Source organism: Anneissia japonica, unplaced genomic scaffold (genome assembly GCF_011630105.1).
Source record: "Anneissia japonica isolate Jap-2015-1 unplaced genomic scaffold, ASM1163010v1 scaffold287709_len1912824_cov184, whole genome shotgun sequence".
NCBI classification, from domain to species: Eukaryota; Metazoa; Echinodermata; class Crinoidea; order Comatulida; family Comatulidae; genus Anneissia; species Anneissia japonica.
In genome coordinates this window covers 1,787,817-1,814,571 of record NW_022751466.1, presented here as the reverse complement: position 1 = coordinate 1,814,571, position 26,755 = coordinate 1,787,817, and the positions used below count along the sequence as shown (strand labels likewise).

Here is a 26,755-nt window from a genome sequence, read left to right as displayed (position 1 = left end):
TTGGCCTAATCAGCTCGGCCTAGCCTAATTGGGCCTGGTCTACCTTTAGCAAATTCTTTATATATTCTTCAAATCTATCGAATGTTACATTAAACTAAAGGTAAATCATATTTATGTTTGATAAAAACATTTATTGATTGAATGTACATTTTTGTACCAATAATCGATGGGGATTACTATACGATGGACGTGACCCGCCATCGGCTCAGTGCCACGCCCACTGGCTTCCATTTTGGAAAAACAAAATAGGCCGTCTATTTTGTTTTTCTGACGAAAACCCTGCGTGGCATCAATGATGACTGTTGTGTTGTTCCAACAACAAACCCAGTATGGTCCAGTTATAATTAATGTCAAGCAAACACAAACTTAAACACAAAGCATGGAATATTCACATGCTGGTGACGTGATGTTTCCAAACAGCTGGTCCAACTAGATGTCAAAGTGTTTCTCAGCATAAACATAGCACATGATACCAGTATTATCACTATAGGTACATACTCAATCACAAATAGTAATCAATTGTACAAAATGCCAGTTCAAAAATTACGTTTCTGTTTATGAATGGACAATGAATTATTATACGACTATGAAAAACTTCAATCTTCTTATTTTGCTGTTGTTATTTTTATTTTTAATTTCACATCCAAACAGCAATTACACTCGCCACTTAGGATGGAATGCTTTATAAACCTGTTATCGATATCATCAGTTCTGTAAACATATACAATGTTGCATGTTTTAAAACTTCATATATAGGGATTTCAATATGACTGTTATTCATATAGGCAAAGCTTATCTGCTTGCTATAGATAAATTACATGATTTATTGTATCCAATTTTGGCCTCTGTTGTTTTCCTCTTCTTTGTTTTGCTAATTTTCCTTCCGACGCTGGTTTTTCATGTTGGACGAGAAAAAAAAACAAAAAAAAAAACAACATCCCTCCCTACCATGAAATTTGATACCAAAAGAATGCTAACCAATTATTTTTTTTACTTGGCCTAATCTTGTGTTTTTGGTTAGTAACGTTACATGACCCCTAAAGGATGTCAAAGTTCAAACTTTGTAGCCTGAATCTATTTTCAAAACATAATTTTGGGTAACAAATTTGTGAAAGGGTGTAACTCAATAAATAAATATGATAAAATTGCATGGATAAAGCAATCCTTAATCCATACTTGGGCTAGTTAAAAAAATTTCATGATTTACATTGAAAATTTTCAATTAAAACACTGTTGACATATATATGAGATTTTACCCCACATGTACTGAAAATGCATCCTGATTATTGTGTTTTCCATAAGTGCTGATATGTTTTTAGTCATATAAAACCAAAATAATTGAGAAAAAAATAAATTTTAATTTTTAGGTCATGTCTACCTAATTATGGAATTGCCCAGATAACATTTTTTGATTTGGATTTTTTTGGGTTTTCTTCCCTCTTATTATGTAGAAGTGATTGGCGCATCGGTTGTGGCTTGGACTCCCAACCTTAAGGTCAGGGGTTCGAAATTCTCGCTGTGCAAATCGCTTGTGTCCTTTGGCATTTTATGTACGGTTGCCTCTCTCCACCCAGGAGTACAAGTGGGTACGTGGTAGGTTCGAACACAAATGCGCTTATTACTATCTGCAATATTATGAAATTCTCCCCAGGGAGCTGAGTATGTGTTCCATACGTGTTTGATCCAATGACCGGGTTTATAATGTAAAGCGCTTAGAGACTTTATGCATAAAGCGCTATATATAAGACCGTCGTATTATTATTATTGTTGTTGGATTATTATGTCATTATTGAATTTGCCGTCACTATTATTCAAATGTGGTCCAATTCAATATTTCTATTGCTGCTCAACTAAAGACCAATATCCTTTAAAATTTCAGTGTCAAAATAAAAAGTCTAAATACAATAAATATAATTACATTTTATAAAAAAAAACAAGAGCTTAAAACTTCATCATAGGCTAGTGCCTATATTTATTGCATGTTTCAGTAGGTCTACTACCATCATCAGTGAAAATGTATCACATACATAGGAATAACAATAAGTATGACAAAAGTTCACTCGTAACAACAATTACTAATTATTGTTAATAATCATAGTAATAGTAATATAATTACAGTTTCAAAATCATCAAATAGCCTTGTTTACTGTACTATCTCTTGTTAAAACCGAAAGGTCCACTGATTAATCTCAGATAAGAAAGTATAATACATACTCCAACTATTGAAATACACGCCATCGTGTTGGGATTCAATATTTCGACATTAATTATGTCATCATCAAATGATGATGACATAATTAATGTCGAAATATTGAATCCCAACACGATGGCGTGTATTTCAATAGTTGGAGTATGTATTATACTTTCTTATCTCTTGTTAAATTATGTCATTTTGTCTGATGAATTTGTTGTAAATCTTCATGTATCTAAGGCCAAAATAAAAGATTTTTTGTGTTGGCCACCCTTTGGGAAAATCCAAAAAATGGGTAGGTCGGTAGGAAAACTTTTTTTTAAACCAACGATGTGTTTACGCTTAAAAAGTAGAAAATACACAAAAAATACAAAAATTTCCGATTTGCATCGCATACCTGTACCATGCACCAAAATAGGCTAGGATTTGGCCCCCTCTCCTAGTTCAAGGCTATTCCAGCCTTATAAGCTCATGAAAAAAAAAAAATATTATTCCTTGTAGTCAAAAAAAAAAAAAAAGCTAAAATGCCGACCCTAAATTTTGTAAAATTTGGGTCAGTCGGGCGTGGCCAACACAAAAATTTTTTTTATTTGGCCTAATAAAAGTAATGGTAGTACACATATACTGAAGGGGTGTAGGCTTTTCTCTAGTTTATTATAGGTCTGGAGGAATTCATGTGCAACTAAGAGCATTTTAGTGTACATGAGTATTATGAATTATGTTTCAGTGAATGCATGATAAAAATGATGACATTTGAGCATCTTTTTGAAGATTCTGACACAGGCATAATATACTATCCTGTGTTGTTTTAGAAATAATATTTCTAATTGAGGTAATGAAAATTAGCATTAGGTACAATACTTATGATTTCCATATAAAGGAAATTACCACAATATACAGACGAAATAGAAAAACAAGAGAATAGAAAACAGGTCTGTAAAAATTGCTTATCAAAACAATAAACAAAGAAACTAGACTATCTACTGCCTGTTTGTGAAACAGAACATAAGGCTTTTCCTGATTCCCGTAATAATGAGAAATTAGAAATTAAAAAACAAAAATCATATATAAAAAAAGATTATGAAGTTTAAAAAAAAAATTAAAAACCTGATGCTGCTATGACTGGAACCAGCAATAGTTAGGGTGATGTGTAGTGTTCTTATCGTATGGCTATATAATGCAACCCCACAGAGGTTTCTTCATTTTGAGTTCGTCAACCTTGTTTAATTTCATAGGTTGAGGGAAAAAATGTTCATGCCTTGTACAGTAATTTTTGCATTTAATCTAGCTGGAGCTAGTTTGAAATGCTGTAGGAAAGACTAATTGTGATAACATAAAAGTTTAATTACCCGTTTAATTAACGATTCGATCTTACCCCCTAATTGTATAGTATTGTAGGTATACCGGTAAGAATTTTAAGGTATGAAAGTGCAATTTCCGGGCACCTAAAGGTCCATATTCTCAAATTGTGTAGACTGTCACGCACCCTACCGCTAAATCCTGCATCCGCCCCACATGTATAATGATTGTAATATATCACTTTACTGTATATTCGTTTAATGGCCAATTTTAATGCAAGAGTAGTTCTTCAGAGACTAATTGAGATATTTAACGACACAAGCTTCCGTGTACAACTTGTAGACTATATACAAAAAACTATATACACAAAGCTAATAAATAGAGTTTCTCAACTAATTTTGAAAGTTATAAATTTTGCATGTTATACATTGCTTTCACTTTTGTTTTATATAGTGAAATACGAGATGAGGAAGATAAAGCACAAGACACTATACATCGGCAGGAGAAGAGAAGACAGGATTTAGTTGCATTGGGGCTAGTGGTAGCTGATGAACCACCACCTAAGGTAATGAGTCTTTACAGAAATTTCAACATCGAATAAGAATTTTAGTGTTTTTAATGCATTTAAAAAAATTTTTATTGAGGAAAAACATATTAAATGTGTATTAATCTTTGATGTAGAAACATTGGTGTAGATTTTAATAATCACTTCGAGTTTACTCTGCATATATGTAAAACCTACTACTCATTATCGTAGTTTTTAGTAATCAGTTTGAGTTTAGAGTTTAAAGTTGGAGCGGTTTAATAGCTCAGCGGTTGCGGTTCTGCAACTTAACCTTGAGGTCGGACGTTCAGTCCCTTGCTGTGTATTTCGCCTGTGTCCTTGGGCAAGGCACTTTACCTATGGTTGTCTATCTTCATCCAGGGGCACAAGTGGGTACCTGTACTCAAATGCTGATTACAGCTGCAAAATGGAATCCTCCCCCAGGAGTATGTGTTCCATATGTGTTTGATGCAATGACCTGGGGTAATAATTTGAACTTAATTAATTTTTATTCTTCTCTGTGGTTGTTAAGCGCCTCGAGGTTGTGTCAACGTGAGGCGCTATATAAATCCAGAATTATTATTATAATATTAAGCGCATAAAGGTAAAATATGTGCTCTATAAATCGACAATTATTGGTTCCTATTAACAATATGAACCTTTGCATTCGACTAGATGTCATATGATACCTTCATGGTGCGCCTGTGTGTGTGTGTTACGCTACGATTCAAAAGTTTGTAAACAGGCAAAAATGACTTTCTAGAAATCTGTTGTGAAGATACGTTCGCTAATAATTAACAGTATCACAATGCATTTTGATGTATTATAATTAATTAAATATGGAGATATATTTTTAATCACAAATCTCTGAAAACTAAAGAAAAACTGTAAGTATGTGCGCCCTCAATCGGATCAAAATTGTTTGCCTACTGCGAGTTGCATAATAGTGAATCTGTGAGAAACATTCTTGCAAGTAGGTTCCCACGATATTAGACATGCACTGCATACTGATCACTACTAATGCTGCTGCTAGAAATACCTGAGAAGTATTATAGCCGACAAGCTTGTTCGGTACAAATATCCCTATGGTACAAGCACGGACCTATTAATAAGTCCATGGTACAAGCATGTGCGATGGCTTTAATAGTGATAATTGAGTTGTTTGTCTATTATTTTAGCAAAGCGTTGCTGATTCTAAAACCTACCGCTAAATCCATTTTCAATAAAGAAAGATCCTGCACATCCACAAATATTTTTCTATTGAACCATCTAAAAAGCCTGGTCACTTAGTTTGGTCTTTACAATTGTAATGCACTTTTCCATGCCTTGCCATATAAACATTTTCATCACATTCAGCTTGTCCAGAACACAGCTGCAAGAATTGTAACATTTACCAAGAAGTAAGAATGTATAACTCCAGGGGCTAAACAGCCAGCATTTTCAGATAGACTTTAAGTTAGTCACCCCTGCAATAAAACAGTCTACCATGTCAAACTGAACAATCAGCCTATGCGACTGTACATTTTTAAAGCAGATGCACATATTTTTTGTGTGTCAAACATTAACTTTGTCAGGCACATTTGCACATTAAAAACTTATTTGCAAAATTACTGACAAAAATTATGTTTTTATAGCCTTTTTTAATGTAGAGAGACTCATTATTATGAATTTTAAATATATGGGTCATATATTTTGAGGTCACGGTATACTTTTTAGAAGGAAAAAAAATCTAGATGTAACAGAAATTAATCAAAGATAGCCATATTTATTGATTTATATAAAAATTATGCCCTCTTTCTAGCAGGTTTAAAATATATAGCCAGCTAACTGATTAGACCGCAGTATAGCAATGGTCTATTTTTATAATCATAAGTGATTCAACCTATGGTTAGGGAATGAGCTTTATCATAATGAGATCTTTTTTGAATCTCTTCCAGTTCCGCGCTTTACTGCTGTGTGATTTTGGAACCTCTAATTGGAACTGCATATTCTAATGTGGGTCTGATATAGTATATTTTAATTGTTTTAGCCATCAAGACCTTCATATCCAATGATTCCAGTTCCTGTAGCACCTCTGCCGCTTGAGCCAACTAGCCCTTATGCCGTCCCACATAAATTCAGAAAGAAACCAACAGATAGTGATTTACCAAAGAGGCCTTTGAGTCTTCAGGTAATGTAATTTACATGTGTTAACAAGTACAGTAATATGCTTTTATACTATTGTATTTTATTGCCATATATTTCATGAGTATCATCCATCCATATGGAAATTTGGGAATGAGGGTAACAAAATTGTTGACATTCATTTTCATTTATTTTTTCCATTCATTTTGTCAATTTATTAAAAAGCAAGGGAGAATAATGCCGTCATGAAACCAATGGATCATTTATAAACATTGTCAAGAATTTCATCATCACCTAATTTGATGATGCAGCAGGGTTGATGCACAATTTTTCAAAATTATAAATATTGGCAAACTTTGTAAGAGCATTTGTAGTAATATTTGCACTGTTGTGGTGGAGGTGTGGTTTTGTGTCAGAGGTCGATTGGTGTTGTTGGTTGAGTTATTGCATATATGCTTTCAGTTATCATTGGTGCTGGAGATTCATAGTACTTGTAGTTACTGGAAATATATATATATATAATGTATTAATGTGTTTTTAATTTGGCTTTAACAGGAAAGACAAGACCAACAATTACAAATGGAGAAAATGCAAGAAATGCAAAGAAAGACTGAAATTGAACAACTGGAAGAACAGTTGAGAATGCAGAAACTAGAATCTGAAGAGGATTCCAAATGGCTGGCAACAAATGCAGAAACTTTGGTAAGAATCCTACTGCATTTCCTATTGTGTAGTGTGTAATATTTCAAAATAGATTATTATAAATCTGAATTAACCTACCTCTCTTACAGACAAATCAATGATCTTCACAGATTTGCAATGTGTGAATCAATGCCTTGTAATATTTATCTGAGATTGTACATTATTTTATAGAAACCTGAAGTTGAAACATTAGCAGAGCAAGCTGAGTCATCAATACCAGATGTTGTATCAACAAACCAACCACATTCAGTAAGTACGCCTACTCCAATTATCACCCGACTGGTCTCAGTAAGTCCTTCCATTCAATTACAAGTCAACCACTTTTAATAAGTCATCCAATTACTCTTAGTAAGTCCTTCCATCCAATAGACCTTTTCTGAGTGTCAATCAGACTGACCAATCATAACAGTGCCAGAAATACGCGCATATCTAACAAGCAAACATGTTGTCCCACAACGCACTTTTTTTTGCGTATGTTTTAGTGCTGTCGTTTTAGCGAAAAGGTCCATCACAAGTCAACCACATTCAGTAAGTACTCCCAATCCATTTACCAGCCAACTGCTCTCAGTAAGTCCTCCCGTCCAATTATAAGTCAACGCTCTAAAAGTATGTCCCCCTATCAAATTACAAGTCAACCACTCTCACTCAGTAAATACACGCCAACCATTATTGGTAGCTACAGTACTAGATTTCTCCTATTACATGTCAACTGCTCTTAGCAAGTCCTTCCATCTAATTACAAGTCAACCACTCTTAGAAAGTCCTTCCATCTAATGATAAGTCAACCATTCTTCACTCAGTAAATACTGGCCAGCCACTGTCAGTAATTACAGTACTAGATTCCAGTTATTACAAGTCAACCAAGTACTCTCTGTGTTTACTGTCATCTCATTAAAAGTCAACAACTCGCACTCTTACTATAGCACTCGCATCCTAACTCTAAACCTGTCTCAATAATTACTCTTACCACATTAAGGGTAAGTAAGTCAGCTCCTGTGGAAAAAAGTGCTGGCATGAAATGTGGATTTATGGTGAAGTAAATAAGTGACACAACAGTGCTACAGTGGTATTGTATACATTTATTTAGTGAATATGTCACCATTTTCTGTCTAAAATGTGATTATTTGTTTTATTGCAGAGTTCTCAAGCTGTATCTGAACCTTCAAATGAAACTGGTAAGTTCACCAATGACATTGGATGTGTGACAACTGTGGTATGACCATATTTAGGTGTAGTATGACATCATAATGCCCACAGTGGAAGTGAAAGTGTGGGCAGAGCTTCATAGAAATATGTGTGATGTTGCATTACAAGTGTATGATATGATGCATTTCAGGTGTGTGTGATATGATGCATTTCTGGTACCTGATAAGATTTATTGCAGATTTGTGATATAATGCATTTCAGGTGTGTGATATGATGCATTTCAGGTGTGTGTGATATGATGCATTGCAGGCGTGTGATATGATGCAGTCCAGGTGTGTGATATGATGCATTGCAGGTGTTTTAAGATCCTTGTAGGTATGTGATATGAAGCATTGGAGTTGTGTGATATGATGCATTGCAGGTATGTGATATGATACATTATAATTGTGTGACATGATACATTGACAGGTGTGTAACATGATGCATTGCGGGCGTGTGATATGATGCATTGCAGGCGTGTGATATGATGCATTGCGGGTATGTGATGTGATGCATTGCAGGCGTGTGATGTGATGTGATGCATTGCAGGCGTGTGATATGATGCATTGCGGGTGTGTGATATGATGTATTGTAGGTGTGTGATATCATGCATTGCAGGTGTGTGATATGATGCATTGTAGGTGTGTGATATGATGTATTGTAGGTGTGTGATATGATGCATTGCAGGTATGCTATTATATTTTTTTTTCTTTATCTCAGAACAATTGGCTCAAGCATCTGGAAATGTTCAACAACCAATAGAAGTTGAGGTTGGTTTATTTGATTTTTAATTAATTTTTCCTTTGTTTTAAAATTCATTTAGTGTATGTATCACTTTATAGTTGCTAATAATCATTCATTGTTACTTTGATTTTTAAAAATGGCACATTACATGTATTATTTAATTTAATCTTTTCCCAAATTCTTATGAAAAATAGTAAATAAGTCCCAGTATCAACTCACCTCTGTTAATAGCTTAAACAACTATAAAGTGTACATTCATTATTAATTGATTGCTTTTGTTGTTATTCAGTAACAGTTCATCTTACTGGATGTGTTTGCAAATTCTATAATTTATATACTGTGAAATCTCTAATTGAAGCCCAGTGGGCTTAATCTCAAGATGAAGCCCATATCAAATTGAAGCCCCCTCTTTTGTATGCAAAATTAGCCTCGAAAAGAAGCCCATCTCGAAATGAAGCCCATGGGCTTCTTTTCAAGATAGCATAGGCTTTTTTTCGAGATAGTACAGTACATGTAGTGTACATGAATTTAAAAAAACAAAATAAATTAAAAACAATCTTGGTTTATACAGTAGTTTAGGTGATTTACAGTGCCAGTTAAATCCACTCCATGATACAGATTGATATTACAGTGGCCTTATTTATTGTTTTATAGGATATTCACAAAATTTACAACATTCATTTTGAAAAGAAGCCCCCCTCTTTACTTTGCAAAAGTAGCCTCGAAAAGAAGCCCATCTTGAAAAGAAGCCCACCTCGAAAAGAAGCCCATCAAAAGTTCGTAATAAAAAGAAGCCCAGGGCTACAATTTGAGGTTTTACTGTATTGTGAATTGGCTGCCAAGGAATTTTATTTTGTCACTTTTTATGTTTTACAGTATTTGTGAATAAATGATACTGAGATATTTGTAAACATGTTGAATATATAAAGGGACACAAGTTTTCTTGTAATCAAATGTAAACACAGATTAAACCTGGAATCCTGTAATGTAAGGCCAAACACCCTTACTACCACTATTATCATAACTCTGTGTGATTTTTTTCTAGACTGGTCCTACCTTAGATTTAGACCGAACCAATGATCATGTGTTTGAAAACACCACTAATGTTGTGAAAGCTGTTATGGACATGGCTAATATGGTGCACTGTGTCAAGGCAGAACAGTATGTTGACCTTGTAAAGGTAAGTTAATCTTATATTTGTAAACAAACATCAACAACAGCAGCAACACTAAGAATAGCAGCAGCAACAACAATACTAACAACAGCATCAGCAACATCAACACTAACAACACTAAGAATAGCAGCAGCAACAACAACAACAACACTAACAACAGCGTCAGCAACATCAACACTAACAACACTAAGAATAGCAACAGCAACAACACTAACAACAGCATCAGCAATGTCAACATTAACAACAACAGCAGCAGCAGCAATAACAACAACAACACTAAGAATAGCAGCAGCAACAACAATACTAACAACAGCAGCAGCAACATCAACAACACTAAGAATAGCAGCAGCAAAAAACAACAACACTAACAACAGCATCAGCAATGTCAACATTAACAACAACAGCAGCAATAACAACACCACTAAGAATAGCAGCAGCAACAACAACACTAACAACAACACTAAGAATAGCAGCAGCAACAAGAACAACACTAACAACAGCAGCAGCAACAAGAACAACACTAACAACAGCAGCAGCAGCAACAACAGCGACACTAACAATAGCAGCAGCAACATCAACCACACTAACAACAGCAGCAGCAGCAACATCAACACTAACAGCAGCAGCAGCAGCAACAACACTGACGATAGCTGCAGCAGCAACACTACAGTAATAGTAACAATAACCATAGTAACAATAACCATAGTAACAATTACAATAATAATTAATTGAAGTTATCTCTTGATAAACCAATAATTTAGTAGACTGACTTGCTACATTTCTGAAATTGCAATCAAAATTTACTTTAAAAAAGCAACCCAAACATAAAATTCTCATTTGGTTTATTTGGCAGTATAAAAACATACAAAGCAAAGGGATAAAAATGCTGTTAATGTTTAATATGCAAATACTCTAAAACTGAAGTTGCACCAAACACAGTTAATCAAATTTACAGTTGCTTCTATTATCGTTTATATTACTAATTTATATTTCTGTAAATTTTTATAAATTGATTTTGCAAGATTAAAATCATTTAATCCTTCTCAATAGGACATTGGGATGTCTCTGAAAACCTTGTTGGCAAGTGTGGATACAGTGCTTGTAGACTTGCCTGAGCAGGCACACCGCAATGTTGAGATGGCACACAAAGTACTGAGCTCAGACCTAGCTAAGCTGATCAGTGCCATGAAGTTAGCACAGAGGTATGCAACCACCACCTTAGATGGAGATTATAAGAAAGGCATGCTGTCAGCAGGCCACGTCCTTGCCATGGATGCCAAGAATCTTCTGGATGCTGTCGATACAGCTAGAACCCTCTGACCAAAAATACATTTGTAAATAAGAATTTATAGAATAAAAGAATTAATTAACTGTCTTATGGACAGTTTTTCAATATGCTTCATAGCAAAGACAAAAATCAACTACAAATGGAAGTAGGTTAATTTTCTTTGAGCCGCATAACTGTAGTGATGTAGGTGGCATTAGCGTGCATGGCAGGGAAGCTGTGTGATCGCATTACATTGAATCCCTTGCAAAAATTTAGACATGCGTGACAATAGCTAGATAGTTTCATCTGGTTTCCAATATATAAGTTCCATAAAGAAAACTTCTTCAAGTAAAACAATACTCATGAACAAAATATCAGTGAGTGTTGGTTTACTTGAAGTAATTTTCTCTGAGTTATATTAGTCAAATATTCTTTTACTGTTGCTAATTCTTTAAAATGTTTATAATAACAACATTACTGTCAAAGGTACTGGTCTCTGACATTAATGTGTAAATTGATGATCAGAGAGAACTTTGATGTTTGAAATGAAGTTCATTGCAAGTTGTAATAACATGATATTGAGCAATTCATTCTGACACGGTCCTTCTAATAATGTTAATTTGAGAAACTTACTTGTTCTTAGCAGTATTAGTATATTTGAATTACTCTGTATTCTCCTACAAATATGATAAATTATTTCAGTATTATTTTAATGTGTTATGAAATTTATGAATCATTTCTCTATAGCAAATATTAATCATTTTTTATATCATATAGTAACAATAACTATTAATAAACAATTCTTCATTGTTCTTTCTTTCATGAAATGCATATTAATATCTTCATTAGGGTTTAGTGCATTCTTTCATTTTTTTTTCTCAGTGACTCGAAAATATCTAATCAAACTGTTAATGTATTGTAATTAATAACTTAATTTTTTTTTTAATAACTGTCTATGATATGAGTTCTTGTATTTAAATCCATTTTGTATACATGTTTACATTTCAAATACTCAATCAGTTGGTAATTTATATTAAATTTTATAATGTCAAATGTATCTTTTAAATGTATTTATTAATTGACTACTTAAATTTCTAAATTATGCCCTTATAAATTTTTAAAATAATATAACAGCTTTTTTGAGAGTATACCAGAAATAAATATGATGAAAAAAATTAATCTGATAAATCTTAATATAGATGGCCATGTAGATGTATTACTGAATTAAAACAAAACTGATAAATATTTTGGATTGTTAGATTAAATAGTATAGTTGTGTTTTACTTTTATAATTGATCTTAACATCTGTTTGCAATTGACCAATTCACATTGATAAATTGACCAATTCATATTTTAGATAAAGATAGGCATTCATTGTATTATTGCCATTGTGAGGTATACATGAGCCTGGAAATTGGGCCACTGAAATTTATAGGCCTAGTATGAGCATTTTCCACTGAAACAGTAAGGCTACATAGTGCCTGTCATGGACCATGTGTATGAGATATTATTGGGTAGTGATTAAGCATCAGGATTGTATTGATAATGAAGTTACTCCACTGTGTTTGTTATAGGCTTATGGACATTGTGCTACTGTGGGCCACTGTTTGCAATATGGATGTTGGAATAGTAATGTTTTTCCTAAAAATGCTCCTAATACAGGAACTATATATGTTATCAATAACACACATATTTTCATCTGGTTGTTCTAATGAACTGTAAAGGCTAATGATAGATAATTTTGGGGGGACCACAACAGCTGTGCTTAACACCAACCCTGTTGGGGATTTTGATTGAAATCCCCTTACTTCAGAAGAGTGTATTGCATTCTATAACATGTTTCTTTCAAAGGACTGCTATAACCTTAATTTTCAAGGAGAGCAGATTGACGGAATTGAAGCCTGCTGTTGTTCAGTGTGCACACACAGGTTAACACCAGTCGAAACTGCTGTAAATAACATTTGGAAATGGCAGTTAGTTTTGTGGTCCTTTTAATTGATTAATGAAACTCAATTAGCAGTTATTTGAACACCAGTCGAAACTGCTGTAAATAACATTTGGAAATGGCAGTTAGTTTTGTGGTCCTTTTAATTGATTAATGAAACTCAATCAGCAGTTTATTGAACAAGTTGGAAAACTGGATAAATTGTGCCTAGGAAGCTTTATTTATTCAGGCGTATCAAATTTTCGGCCTTTTAAGCTAGAAATATGATTGTGTAACTCAATTACATGTTCATGCAATGTAAAAGAAAAAATTAATACCGTGCCAAATTAAAGTATGAATTGTGGAAGTACATGCCAAGTGGTCCAGTCTGTTTATTTCATCATGTTGTCTGAAGAACATTACTGTATTTTATATTTGACGTACACTAAATCGATATCATGATCTGTTTCTCTACAGTAACACCCCATTTCTCTTCCCCCTTGAAAATACTTGCATGTTCTACTACCAAGGCCTCTACATAGGTTTGTTGCCATGATTTTCTGGCTAGCAATTTTAATCACACATCTGATTTAACCATTTCTGTGTTGCAACTACAAACTCAAATTTTAGTACAACCAGAATACAGAGTACAGCACCAGCAAATGATTGGTTTTAACTGTAAATTTTATTTTTCTTCTTTGTGCCCCATTACTCCTGCCAATAAAATACTGGTTATTGATTGATGCATTTTTTTTTTCTGGCACATATCAAAGATACTAGAAATACAAGATAGAGCACTCGCATAGAAAAAATGAGGCGGAAATTGGTCCAGACGTACGCGGCACACTTCTCTTTTTATAATGCAAAATTTTTCTATACTTGTTCCAGACATCGGGGGCCCTTCCGTTGCTAAGTATATCCAGATGCACACGGCACCCTTCTTTTTCCATTAATGGAGGAAAACGTTGTCACTAATCAGAGTCCAGTCATACGATACTGCGCTTTGGTGTCTGTCATTTTATTGTTTTTATTTATGCCTACTTGTATCTTATGGATAATGGCAATGATTTCTACTTCCGCGAAAGGAGGTTATTTATTCACAGCTGTGTAACGCTGGCATAAGTTTTTTAGATCCAGCCGTATGCGGTGCTCCATTGTTAGTATTCCCACCATGCATTTCGGTGGAACAGGTTTTTTCTATGGAGAACTGTATCTTGTGTTTCTAGTATCTTTGCACATATACATTCTTTTTTGAGAATCTTTCCATAGTATTTGTATCCTCGACAATGTGAATGTTTTCTTATCTGAATATGGGAATTGTGTAATAAATTTTCGTAAACAAACTTTGTTTTTGTTTGCATATTAAACCTTTCAAACAACAATATATAAAGAAAAGAATACCAAAGAAAATTCCATAAACAAATAAAATTGTCTTCTTATGAGTAATCTGTTCAGTAGAAATCTACTGTTCTTCCATAGGGCTCAGATATGCTTTATAAACTAAGTCTAAATGGGGCATAGGGAGTTGTTTTTGTCATGAGAAAAAAAAACCTTTGCTATTACAGGAATCATAGTTACCAACCTGAGAGATTTGAAATGCGTGACTACACCAGTTGGCTGGGGTTGGGGACTGCAAGGGTCCATGGACAGGGCCCCGGTGGGGGTCTGGTTTGAGTCACATAATCAACGGCTGGTTGTGACAATAAACGTGCAAGAGACTGCATGCGCCTCATTCTACTAATTGCGTGGTTGGCCGAGTTGTTTTGATCGAAAAAGATACATTTTCTTGATGAATTGATTCTCAAACGAGTTAACGAAAGCTTTCTAATGACTCAAGTTACTGCATGACCGTTTTTATATTTTTAATAAAACCAGTGTCTTCTAATTTTAAATACATTTTCCCCTGAATTCGTAATAATTTGTAACAATTCGTTATCACGCATAGACTTGTGCTAAATGCGTGACAAATTTATGATCACGCATGTGTTCTGCAAAAATGTGTTTCATCAAAATCGCCTTAAAATGCAGGACCGTCCCGCATGGTGCGAGACGGTTGGTAACTATGCAGGAATTTAACACAGGACAATCAAAATAGTGCTGTTTAGATTGGCAGATTAACATTTTTAGTCTAACCCCCTATATCCAAATTTAAAGATTGCAGCACTTTTCAGTTTTACCAAAATAAGCACATGTCACCAGCAGAATTTGCTACAACCACTTAACTAAAAGGGAGGGTCAAGTAAGAGGGAAACTGCATTGATTTATTTTGAAGAAATAAACGCATAACCCAGTGTTCTACTGTATTTCAAGTTGAGCATTTATCCACACAGATATATGGTTTAGTGGTTAAATTTATTGTGGATGGTTAGAACATCAGAAAATAAGGGGAAATCACTAATTTTCAAGAAGAAAAAAGAAAAAAGCCATCATTCTTATGGATTAAAGTGGTTGTTAATGGCAACCTTAAATCGTTGCCTGTCTTGACTGTTTTTATACCAAATAAATGAAATGAAAATGTTACAATTGGAGTATGGCTTTACTTAAATATTTAGACTACTGAGACATAATCATGTTGGGATCATTGGAAAATAATAACACACACGCCTCCTGAGTTGACTAAAAGATTCTCTTCTTGTCATTTATTGCCAAAATATCATTGGTTTTACTAAAGCCTGGATATCGTATTCAAAGAAATACAATATTGCCGTCATAGAGTACTACAGTGTTACATCACGATACCATATGATACTACTCCGTTGCTATCTTTGCAAAATGCGTTCAACCCGACGCCATTTTCTCCACTGACAAACCATTGATCCCAATTTCTAATGTAATTATTAAGATGTTGTATCTTACTTTTTCTTTGTAAATTTTAATTGATGATTAAATGTGTGTTCGATAACTAATATAATGCAAGCTTTTGTGCTTTTAGTACATTTTGATGGTAAAATGGTAGATTTTAAAATGCCTATTCCACAAAGCCTATGCAGTCATTCAGGCGTAATGAACGGTAGCCTACGTCTGTTGACAACAGAGAGTGCCACCTGGCGTTGTGATGACACGACTGTGGTACTCTATAATCTTCAAACACCGATCCATTGGTAGCAACCCTTGCAACATCATTATAGCTAACGGTTAATAATGTTACCAACGCTCAGCCCACCCCCTACTCCTATGCCACCACCCCTATATAAAACAGATATCAACCCATGTATTGGGAACTGATGTAATTTAATTTAATTTATCTCTATATAAAATTTAAAATTGCACTAACAGTAATTATACAAGAAAAAAATAACAGAGTTGAAAGAGGTCACAAAAATGAATTCAAACTATTTGTATTGCATATATAAAAAATGGGCACACAGAAAAATCATGTTTTTTTTTTTGTTTTTTTTTTTGTAAAAGAATTTAAAGAGAAATAATCATGATACATTAATGCCCATTATTAAAGCACAAAGTAACATAATTAACACATTATCTAAATTGATGGTAATTTTATTTATTAACTAAATTTTCCTCTCAAGTAGGCCCAAAGTTATACTAGCAACCTGTTAATGATGAATTTGTTTTTGTCTGTATGACTTTGCATCATTGGATCTTTGAATCACACATCTTTCCTTCCTTTGGTCTTTCTTAGTTTTGCCATATTCCCTTTTATTGCATACTGCCAGCCACTCGGTTTTGGCAAAGCACAACTGTGCTAGAGGTATTTCTCATCTCAGTACTGTACAATTAAAAAGTTGTTGTCGTCACATTTTTTTCATGTCCATCGTTACACAATTCTATACACAGTACTGTGCTGTAGATTCATAGAAACTTCCAAATTATCTTACAAATTCTCTCACCTGGATCGATTCCCCATAATTACGTCAAGGCTTAAATGCCACAATATAAAATGTATACCTGATCTGCAGACCTGATCCAAAATCTTCTATATTAATGATCACCTATAAAATTCTGTCTTAATTGAATTGGATGGTTGATTGGTAACCATTGTCAGAAAAAGTACCATTGGCAAAGTTGCTGTGGTAGGTAACACTGGCACAGTAGGAACAACCAACATTCTCCACAAGACATCAGTTGTCAAACACATGTTTCTTGATCCATCAATTAAGAATGCTATCTCACTTTTCTTTGTTCTTATCAATTGTTTCTTTGCTTGAACTTCTTCGAAAGCAAGCATTGAGAGACTCCGCAAGGATGATCATAAAGATCGTGCCAATAATAATGCAAACCCACCATTCCCATACTGGCAAGGCTAAGTTCACTGAAATCAAAAAGAATATTTAATTACTCCACCATAGCCATATTAGTTGCTTGGGGTAGTCTGGCAGTCATCATTGTTGGATGTCTTGGAGTTTTTTTCACCATGTTGAAGTTCATATTTTGTAAAATATTAGACTAGTGCCAAATATTAGGTAAAACCAAAGAGTATAAAACTGCAAGAAGTCCGATTCTTGGGGATTCATTGGAATGTTATCCTATTTCAAAAAGTACTATCACAAACTAGAGGGTGTCCTTCAAAAGGCGAGTTTCAAACTCTATTCAAATTCTAATAGGGCGGACCATATCTCGTGGTACAGTAGTACTTTTTTAAACGTTTCATTGTGTGCATAAACAATCAGGGCAGTAGGACCTCTTGCAATTTTATAGTTTTTGGTAAACTGGTTTTATAAATCTCACTATAAAATTTAACCCTAAGGTACCATAAAGCTGTGGTTATAATTTTATTAATTATAAGAGATTACTAGGTGGCCCCCTTACTAGGTACGTCCTTAGACACTGTCCTAGGCACAACTTAACTTTTATACATGGCAATATATTTTGATGGCAATAGTACCAAATCATGTTTTGCACTACCTATGTTTAATATCCACTTACCAATACACACTATAATAACATGTATGAGAACTGTAGTAGCAGCAAAGTCCCAGAGCCTCTCATGTAGTAGCACAACAAAAGTCAAAGGAACTATCAAACATGTGCATTCCAAGGACAGAAAATCAGCTGAGGGGAAAAAAAAACATTTATATTGTTACTGTTAAAGAAATAAAAATAACTAGGAGTACAGCTAAAAAATTAACTATAGTTAGTATGAAACTTTCAGTAATACAGTACTAATGTTGTATTAAAGCATTTTGATACTTTGGATTAGGAAAGGCACTATATAACAGGGGTGTATCCAGGATTTTTTCTGGGTGGGTCGTGATCACTGATCTCTACTATAATAGCTGGATTGCTCATCGGCCAATCCTGGTACAGAAAAAAATGAGGCCTCCAACGCCATGTTGGAGGGCCTAAGTGACGTACCAGTTTAGAAATGTTTCTTTTGGCATTTTGTTTAAATTATAGATAAAAATAACGATTCTGGCAATACTTTTCAATTTTGTGGGGGTTGTACAACCCCATGTATAAATATCGATAGCGAGCTCTGTTATATAGGAAGGCAATATAGGTAAGTAAATGGAGCATTCTAATTTCAACTTTTCGGAAGGGGCAGTCACTACAGCTTTATAAGTATTACTATTATTAGCACAAATTTATTCCCACTCCTTACAAAGAGTTCCAGTCTTAATAAGGACAACACACTATAGGTCCATATCTGGATCATGTGCAAAAGATCACAGAAGATCCTTTGTGAAGATTAGGACATTATCTTTGTGTATCGGTCTCCATAACATATGAAAGAATGCACTTACTGAAAGCTACCAACAAGAAGTGACCCTTAGGGAATTAATTTGTCCACACTCAGTTACACTGTGGATCACAGATTATTCCTGTGCCTCTCCCTCATCTACATCTACACAGAAGCGTAAAGGTACATTCACACCGATTTTGAATTTTCGGATCGAAAACCCCGTCCACCTCGCTTTCGCGTTTTGAGAACTCATTTTAATGGGTTTTATTTTATTTTTAAAATTTTTTTATTTTCTGCTCTAAAACTTTTAAAGGCCTGTTTTGAGCAAAATGAATAACACTGATGTATATCCGGGGCTTCTTAAGATCTGGGGCCCCTGGATTTAGCCAATGAGAACACAGCTATTACACCACTGCATCTACACAATCACTGAAAATGAAATATAATAGATTTTAGGAAAATTACCAAGAAATATTTTATCATTCCATGTTAATGTTGCATTGCTGAACATGCTTTCAAAACTGTCAACATTGAAGGGTATCTTTCCATCAAAGTCATCTAAACTGCAATGAAATAAAAATATTATGTTATGGATAAAACTACTGTAGATCTAAATTAAAGTGCAAATGACTGAAACATAAAGACCATGTTGTAGAATCCCTGCTCTTCTAGGTAGCTATATCACCAATGTCAATACAGTAGTACTATGTTTTGGGGGTGGTTGTGTGAACAATCAGTTGTGTCCAAGCACGGTCATGTGCATGATTGGTTGTGTGCATGATTGCTTGTGTTCATGCTCCTTTGTGTGTAAGCTGGGTATTGTGCATGTTTGGTTGTGTGCAAGCCTAGTTTGCATGTTTGGTTGTGTGCGAGCCTGGTTGATTGCATGCTATGATATGTGCAAGCCTGGTTGTGTGCATGCTACAGTATGCTATGTGCGTGCTTAGTTGTATGCATGCTTTGTTGTGTGCATGCTTTTATGTGCAAGCTTGGTTGTTTGCATGCTACAGTATGCTATGTGCGTGCTTAGTTGTATGCATGCTTTATTGTGTGCATGCTTTTATGTGCAAGCTTGGTTGTGTGCATGCTACAGTATGCTATGTGCGTGCTTAGTTGTATGCGTGCTTTGTTGTGTGCATGCTTTTATGTGCAAGCTTTGTTGTGTGCATGTTTGCATGAGGCAAACGTTCCTGTTAGCAGAAACGGTCCATAGTGAGCTGTCAGATGGTTGAGAGTGAGCTGTCTGCAGCTCCATAAACTTGGTTCTAAGAATGTCCATAGGGAGTTAACAAGAGAGTCCTAAAAAATGGCTGGCTGGTGACATTATAGCCATCAGAATTTAAACAAAGCAACCAATTACAATCACTCATTTCTAAACGTAATCTCATGGGCACGTGACAATAAATTAATTTATAAACCCAAAGATCTTCAACAAACCAGCAAGTCACCCGAGCTTTTTTCAAAAACTTTGGCGCTATGGACCACTTCTGCCAACGGAGAAAAATGCTGCATGTTGTTGTTAGCAAGCCCGGATTTGTGCATGTTATGCTATGTGTATTGGATTTATTCGGTGTAAACACCAAGGATAGCCCACGAAAGTCTAGAAGAAGACTTATTTCCAGTGGGGTCCTTCTGGTGGTGATTGGCCAGTACACCGGGAGCCCTGTCTCTTATACACATCTAGATGTGTATAAGAGACAGCATTACGGTTACGTAGGTATGTTGAGACCATGTTAGTTATTTTCAGTCTCCTGTGAGGTAATTAAAGGTACAGTTAGTAGCATTTCCGCGAGAGAGCACTTTTTCTTTAAACAGATTACAGTCGTATTTTATGTGTTATATTGTTCGATATTACGGTCTTTTAATGAACCTTCTTATTACTGGAAAATTACCATACTCAGCACATGCTATACTGTTAGAATAGTATGCGTACTGTTCAGTACGGTAGGTCTCTGACCATTTGACCCGCTGCATTAATAATTAATCAAACATTAGACTGAGTCAGAAGATTCTAAAACATTTTTTTAATCATAAAAATAAAAATAAAATTACAAGTGATTTAATGGGAATTGAACCCATAAAATTCAAATTGATACATATTACTAATTTATTTAAATTAAAATCACAGGGTTTTGTTAAAAAATGAATGAGTACAGTACCTGTCTCTTATACACATCTAGATGTGTATAAGAGACAGGACCTAGAGATCTCCATGGTTCAGCGCACACACAGTGGCTACCACCAGACTAGCCGACTGAGCTTAGCTGCTAACTTGTATGGATGTTTGGTTGTGTGGATGCTTTAGTTTTATGCATATTATGCTACGTGCAAGCCTGGTTGTGAGCATGCTTTGGTGTGCATCTTGTTTGTGTGCATGCTTTGTTGTATGCACGCTTGTTTGTGCACAAGCCTGGTTCTGTTCATTCTCAGTTGTGTGCATTTATGTACTTGGTTGTGTGCATGCTTGGTTGTGCGCGTGAACAAGTAGGATTTGTGGCAATAAATGTCAGCTATTTGCACTCACAATTGTTTGTGTGAGATGTTAAGTATATAAGGATGTCAAGATGTTAGTGTACATTTTTCCTTATATTGTACACTGGATGTGTATAGGGAAGGATATCTTGTACTTACACAAAGATTCCATGCATTAGACTTGCTATCATGTAGAATACAGAATAGAATAATAGTAAACAAAACACAAGATTGATTACGATTTCCTAAAAACAGAAAAAAAATAGATTATTGAGAACAATGTGCACATTGTTACTGTATGATAGGCCTACACTTGAGTGTTTTTCTTTTATCAGTCCAATCAGTTTAATATGCAGATGCTATTGTTATACCAGTCTTAAACCTATTTTCTTATTGGATGTTATTGTCCTAATCCAATCCATCATCCAATCAGAATTAGGAAGTGGCTAAAGACTGGTATAACAATTCTAAAAATGTCTTTTTGTGATTTATATTTTTATATATACAATTTTTTTAGTTATAATTTGTTTGTACTCAGATATTAATAATATTTTACAGTTTTTATTATTTTTTACACACTTTAACTAATTCTAAGAATTCCTTTTTAAAAAGAAATTACATTCATCTATTGTTAGGTTCTTAAATTTTTTAAAATAAATTTTATACATAATTATGTTAGGCCTAAACTATACCCAGGCTTTACATGCTCATTGCTTGGCTAATTATTGACAATAAATGTACAGCGAGTGACAAATTTCTTTTAGATAAAATGGACCAGAGTAATATGAAATATCTCTTCTATTTTTAAATTTAAAAGAATGACAACAAAAGGCACACACAATGCCATAAATGTCATTCAATTACATAAATGTGTAATCCTAAACGTTTCTTTTAAAAATTTGGTCTATAAAAAAGAGAATGGACACAATATGATTTTCAAAGAAAACCAACTAATTTTTAAGCAGAAGTAATAAATACTGTTTACTCTGTCATCAGAAATAAATTTTGAAAAGGAATTACAATACGGAGAAAAAATTGAGAACATTAATTTTGAAGCAGAAGCAATAAATATTTCTGTATCTTTCAGAAAATAAAAACAAATTATGTGTGTGCCTGCTTAATTAACGCGGGGAACATTAACGCCGCGACGAAATGAGCATTAAATTCCAAGAAATTACTGACCCACTTTATGTTCATGTAATAGAACATCTAATGACAAATTGTATGATCTACTCTAATATATCCCACTTAATAATCCAGAATATCTAAAACTAATAAATCAGTTTTGTGTTTCATTTTAGGTCCAAATTTTTCCTAACCACGGCCGCCGAAAATGATGCATGCTGTACTGTGTATCTCATAGGCCTAGAAAATGCATTATCAGGTGGGTTTGATAAAACACGTCCACAAAAGCTTAATACGAAGCATTCTGCCGCTGCAAAAGATTTTGCAAGTGTGGGAGAAGTGTGGGATGAATTATTTTCCTCCACTCCACGGGAGAAACAACCAGATGAGTTCAGACCGATACAGACCAATCCAAGAGGGGACTGGTTTTAGAGGTTAAAATCGACCATTTGTACCAATTTTAGAAGCCAAAAGCAGTTCTGCGTACCGATTTTGGCAGCCAAAATCTGTTGGCCGGACCTTTTTTGGCACAGACAAATTTTGGGGTGACAAGCTTACTAGGCTAATACTACTAGCTACTCTACACAGTAAAGCTACGTTTACGGCATCAAGCCCGGATTCCGATCCGGAGCCTGGAGAAAAAATTGTGAAAAATGGGTTCAGTGGTAAATAATAGGACTGTTCACATCAAATTTGTATGATTTCCAATCCGGACTTCGGATTCGGACCGATGGATCTGAAAGCTATTTGTATCCTGAAATTGTACATTTTTTTTTTTCTTGGACCAATCAGCAACAAGCTCACGATCCGGGCTTGATGTGAACGTAGCTTTACACACAAGTCAAAAACGCACATTATCATTAGGCCTAGGACATTCTTACCTTAGTGATTCTTACCTTAGTGATTGTAAGGAGGCAGGGAGTTGGTACTCGTAAAAATTTCCTCCTCTCAAGTTTTGAATGTGTCGGTCATAGTTTGCTTTGAATTGATTTAATGAGATACTACCACAACAACATGCTCGGGTAGACAGTGCCATTTATCAATGGCTCTAGTGTCGAAAAAGGAGTCTCGAAATGTAGTGTTGTGTCTTGGTTTAAGAATCTTATAAGTATGACCACGGCACGAGTAGGCCCTATGTAATCTTTGTAGAGTATGTATGTGAAAGTGTAAAAAAACTATAATCAATGTTTTCAAAACCATGAATTATCTTAAAAACTTCGATCATATCTCCTCGGTCTCTTCGTTCTTTTAATGGCCATAAACCCCAATGAACTTTTTCTTGAAGCAGCAGAAAGATGCTGCCTCTGTCTAGGCCTAGGCCTCGGCCTAAAACTAAGAAGCAAGCCTAGGCCTAGGGCCCAGCCTAGGCCCAGTCAGTCGATTATTAATATTATAAACATTCATTTTCATGACCTAGGCCTAGGCCGTACTCCACTCACCTTGGTTTGTAACATCTTACGAATTGTTTTCTGCATAAACAATTATTTAAATCAGTATAATAATGTCAAGACGACCCCATTACATTGTACATGGTATATTCATTATACAAGTTGACTAGTATCAGGCCTTCTTGTTGGCTGACACTGAGATAGGCTGTCTGTCGGCCTCGGCCTACAACGCTACCTACCGCTCCCTACCCCCAAAGGTGCGCTCATCTAATAATTATTTGCTTGGTAAAAAAGTGTGTAAACAAGACCAGCCAACAGAGGGCGCGCTACTAACTCTGACTTTCACCCTTTCACCTTCTTTTCCCGGTACCACGGGTAGCCTTGCATTGCATCAAATTCAAAGAACAGTCGCTTTGATCTGCTGTCCAGTCAATTTAATTAATTAAACTAAAATATTAAAAACGTTTTTGAATAGCTCATTTAAAGGTTAATGTCCATTTATGACTGTAGCCAAGTTGGTCTTTCTTTGCTATGGTCTAAATTAACAGTGGTAGCGCTAATAATGGAACCATACAGTATTTCCGAAGGGTCAGTATAACACATTTCAAAATCATTATCATTGTGCAGTGTCTATATTTTACTCGTGTTACCGTTGTGTATGTTTTGTATTTGTTGTTATCTTTTGAGTCAGCCTCGCTTTAAAAGCTACCCCCATAAAAGAAAGTTTAAATCACTAATCAATCAATCAAATATCTATCCGTATTTTCATTATTATGTGGATTGTCGAATAATCCAACTGTAAGCTAAATTCAGATTTCCCATGTACAGTATATTTAAAATTTATTGAGAGACCTAGTCTACTTAACATGTCCTGTATGCAATAAACCATAACTGTTGTTTTAACAACAGTTATGGTTTATCGAGAATTTCCGGAAACAACAGTAGGTCTTTAAAAAGGTTTTCTAATACGTTACACACATTGAATAGCTCATATTTATTTTTACTTTGATTTATTTTATTCAGGTATAAATAAAGAATACGATACAAAGTAGTCAAAGGTTAAAATCATTGCATTTACAAAAATATGTTTTAAAGAAAATATGAACTTAATTGGCAAAAAGACATTAATATAATTATATATTTACAAATAAAATGTATAGGGCCTAGTTACAAATTATTGAATACACAAAAACATTATTAAACGAAGTAGATAAATACAAATTAATATTACAGATCAATAGATCTTATTTTCAATATGGTTTCATATTATATGCGTATACACATCGATGTTTTATTGTGCAAGGTCGGATTGGAAAGTTTAAAAAAAAATAAAACATTATTGATCGCCCAAAACGCTTCAGAAGCTATTTCCTGGCGTTTGAAAACAACAATTTCCCGGGGCGTCTCCAGATCCCCTATGGTGTTGTCTCTCGATCTGTCTTAGTCCCCTCTTCCTTCTGATCTCGAAACGTGGATCCTCAAACTGTTCTCTCATAATTTTCTTAGAGCCGGTGTCGGCCCAAAAAAAACCCCCAACAAATTAGGCTATATGTAACTGATTTCTCAAAGACACAAAATATGTTAATGAGATACGAAACTGAAAATTTAAAACCTTGGAGAATAAAAGTGAAAAAACTGGTGGTTACACCCCTTTTCCCCCAGTTTTCGAACATTTTTCGTCAAAAACTCCATTTTTGTATCTTAGAAATATCAGTGGTACAAACGATATCAAGATTGATTCCCCCCCCCCCCCCTCGGAGCCTGGCTTAAGGCAAGTTATTTTTATTCGGCTCATGTACGGTATGCTTTATTGTTATGTAGTTTATGTAGTTTTATAAATTTGTTCATAGTAGGCCTAATTGTGTGTAAAATCTGTGTATATAATTTAATTTTAATATTAAACTTGGTTTATTAGGCCTACTTTTTTATATATTATAACTCATGTTAAGACTTTTTATGGTGGCAAGTAGCCCTACCAAGGGCGTCGATCCGTGGTTGAAAGTGGTGTGGAAATCCAAGAATTTGAAATAGAAGTGTCCCAGAGAGGGTCTATACCTCAGAACCACGGTTGGGGCTGAGGTAAGAATATTTATGATTATGGCACCTCTAGATGGCCGGAAACTGGCACACTTGGACTCAAAATTTAAGTAAGATTTTCTTTCTTTCTCAATTTTTTTTATTTTGAAAAATTGTGTGTGTGTCTGGGTGGGGGGTCGGCTTCCCCTCGCCCATCCCTGAATCTGTCACTGCAGTTGAGTTTCTACTCGGTTTTGTTTCCGAATACTACGCAACCGCACTTGGAAACTCGAGCACAGTGAACAGACAAATTCATGACAGTCATGCATAATTGTTGCTCTTTCTACTCACTTTGAAAAGTGAGGGTTTTAACTATAGAAACTTGTTGAAAACTAGCAGGGGGGAGGCAAATATGATGTCCCCCTCCCTTTGAAAAGAGGGTGTCACCTTCCCCACCGACGACACCATGAGCCCTCCCCTTTTTTTTAAACTGAATTTACATAATTAACGTTTTAAAAGTTTGTTTCTATTGATTATTAAGCAAATATTTATAGACTCTCATTTGGTATGATTTTTATCATAATATGATAATTGAAAAATTTTAACAACATAGCTCATTTTGTGGTGATAGTCGACATAAGTCCGACCTGTCTCTTATACACATCTAGATGTGTATAAGAGACAGAGGTTGTAGTTGACTTGCGGGAGAAAGTATTTTTCTATTGTCGTTCGTCTCTTTTCAGTCCAACATGAAATTATTGCATTTGCATCGTATTTTACCTTTGTCCCCAAGTCGGAAGATGAAAATTACTGTTTTGTATCTGTATTAAATCTTACTAAATTTTAAACTTGCTGAAATAGCTACCTTAATCCGTTACAATAAAGTATTATTTTTTCGAATAAGGAACATGACCACCAAATGTTATTTTTTTTCCATTTTTGGAAAATTTTGGGGAGGG

The 26,755-nt window shown here is 34.8% G+C and overlaps 2 protein-coding genes across 15 annotated transcripts in view; one reads left to right on the top strand and one right to left on the bottom strand.

The window, feature by feature from the left end:
* The window catches only part of LOC117121729 (focal adhesion kinase 1-like), a 72,102-nt gene that overhangs the window by 41,038 nt on the left and 4,309 nt on the right, over positions 1-26,755 (top strand). For all 14 annotated transcript variants that reach the window (XM_033267020.1, XM_033267025.1, XM_033267023.1 and 11 more), the window contains 9 exons: positions 3,944-4,055; positions 6,064-6,204; positions 6,714-6,860; positions 7,032-7,109; positions 7,999-8,035; positions 8,766-8,815; positions 9,835-9,969; positions 11,014-13,472; positions 24,629-24,635. In XM_033267020.1, the coding sequence (XP_033122911.1) occupies positions 3,944-4,055; positions 6,064-6,204; positions 6,714-6,860; positions 7,032-7,109; positions 7,999-8,035; positions 8,766-8,815; positions 9,835-9,969; positions 11,014-11,283 (970 nt within the window). In that variant the 3' untranslated portion in view covers positions 11,284-13,472; positions 24,629-24,635. The remainder of the gene's footprint in view (positions 1-3,943; positions 4,056-6,063; positions 6,205-6,713; positions 6,861-7,031; positions 7,110-7,998; positions 8,036-8,765; positions 8,816-9,834; positions 9,970-11,013; positions 13,473-24,628; positions 24,636-26,755) is intronic.
* LOC117121733 (transmembrane protein 244-like) lies at positions 16,108-24,065 on the bottom strand. Its single transcript, XM_033267032.1, has 5 exons — positions 23,832-24,065; positions 21,427-21,512; positions 19,261-19,358; positions 18,039-18,164; positions 16,108-17,424 (listed from the first exon to the last, which is right to left on the bottom strand). Exons 1-5 carry the CDS (start codon positions 23,865-23,867, stop codon positions 17,282-17,284), a joined length of 489 nt encoding a protein of 162 aa, XP_033122923.1. The 5' UTR covers positions 23,868-24,065; the 3' UTR covers positions 16,108-17,281.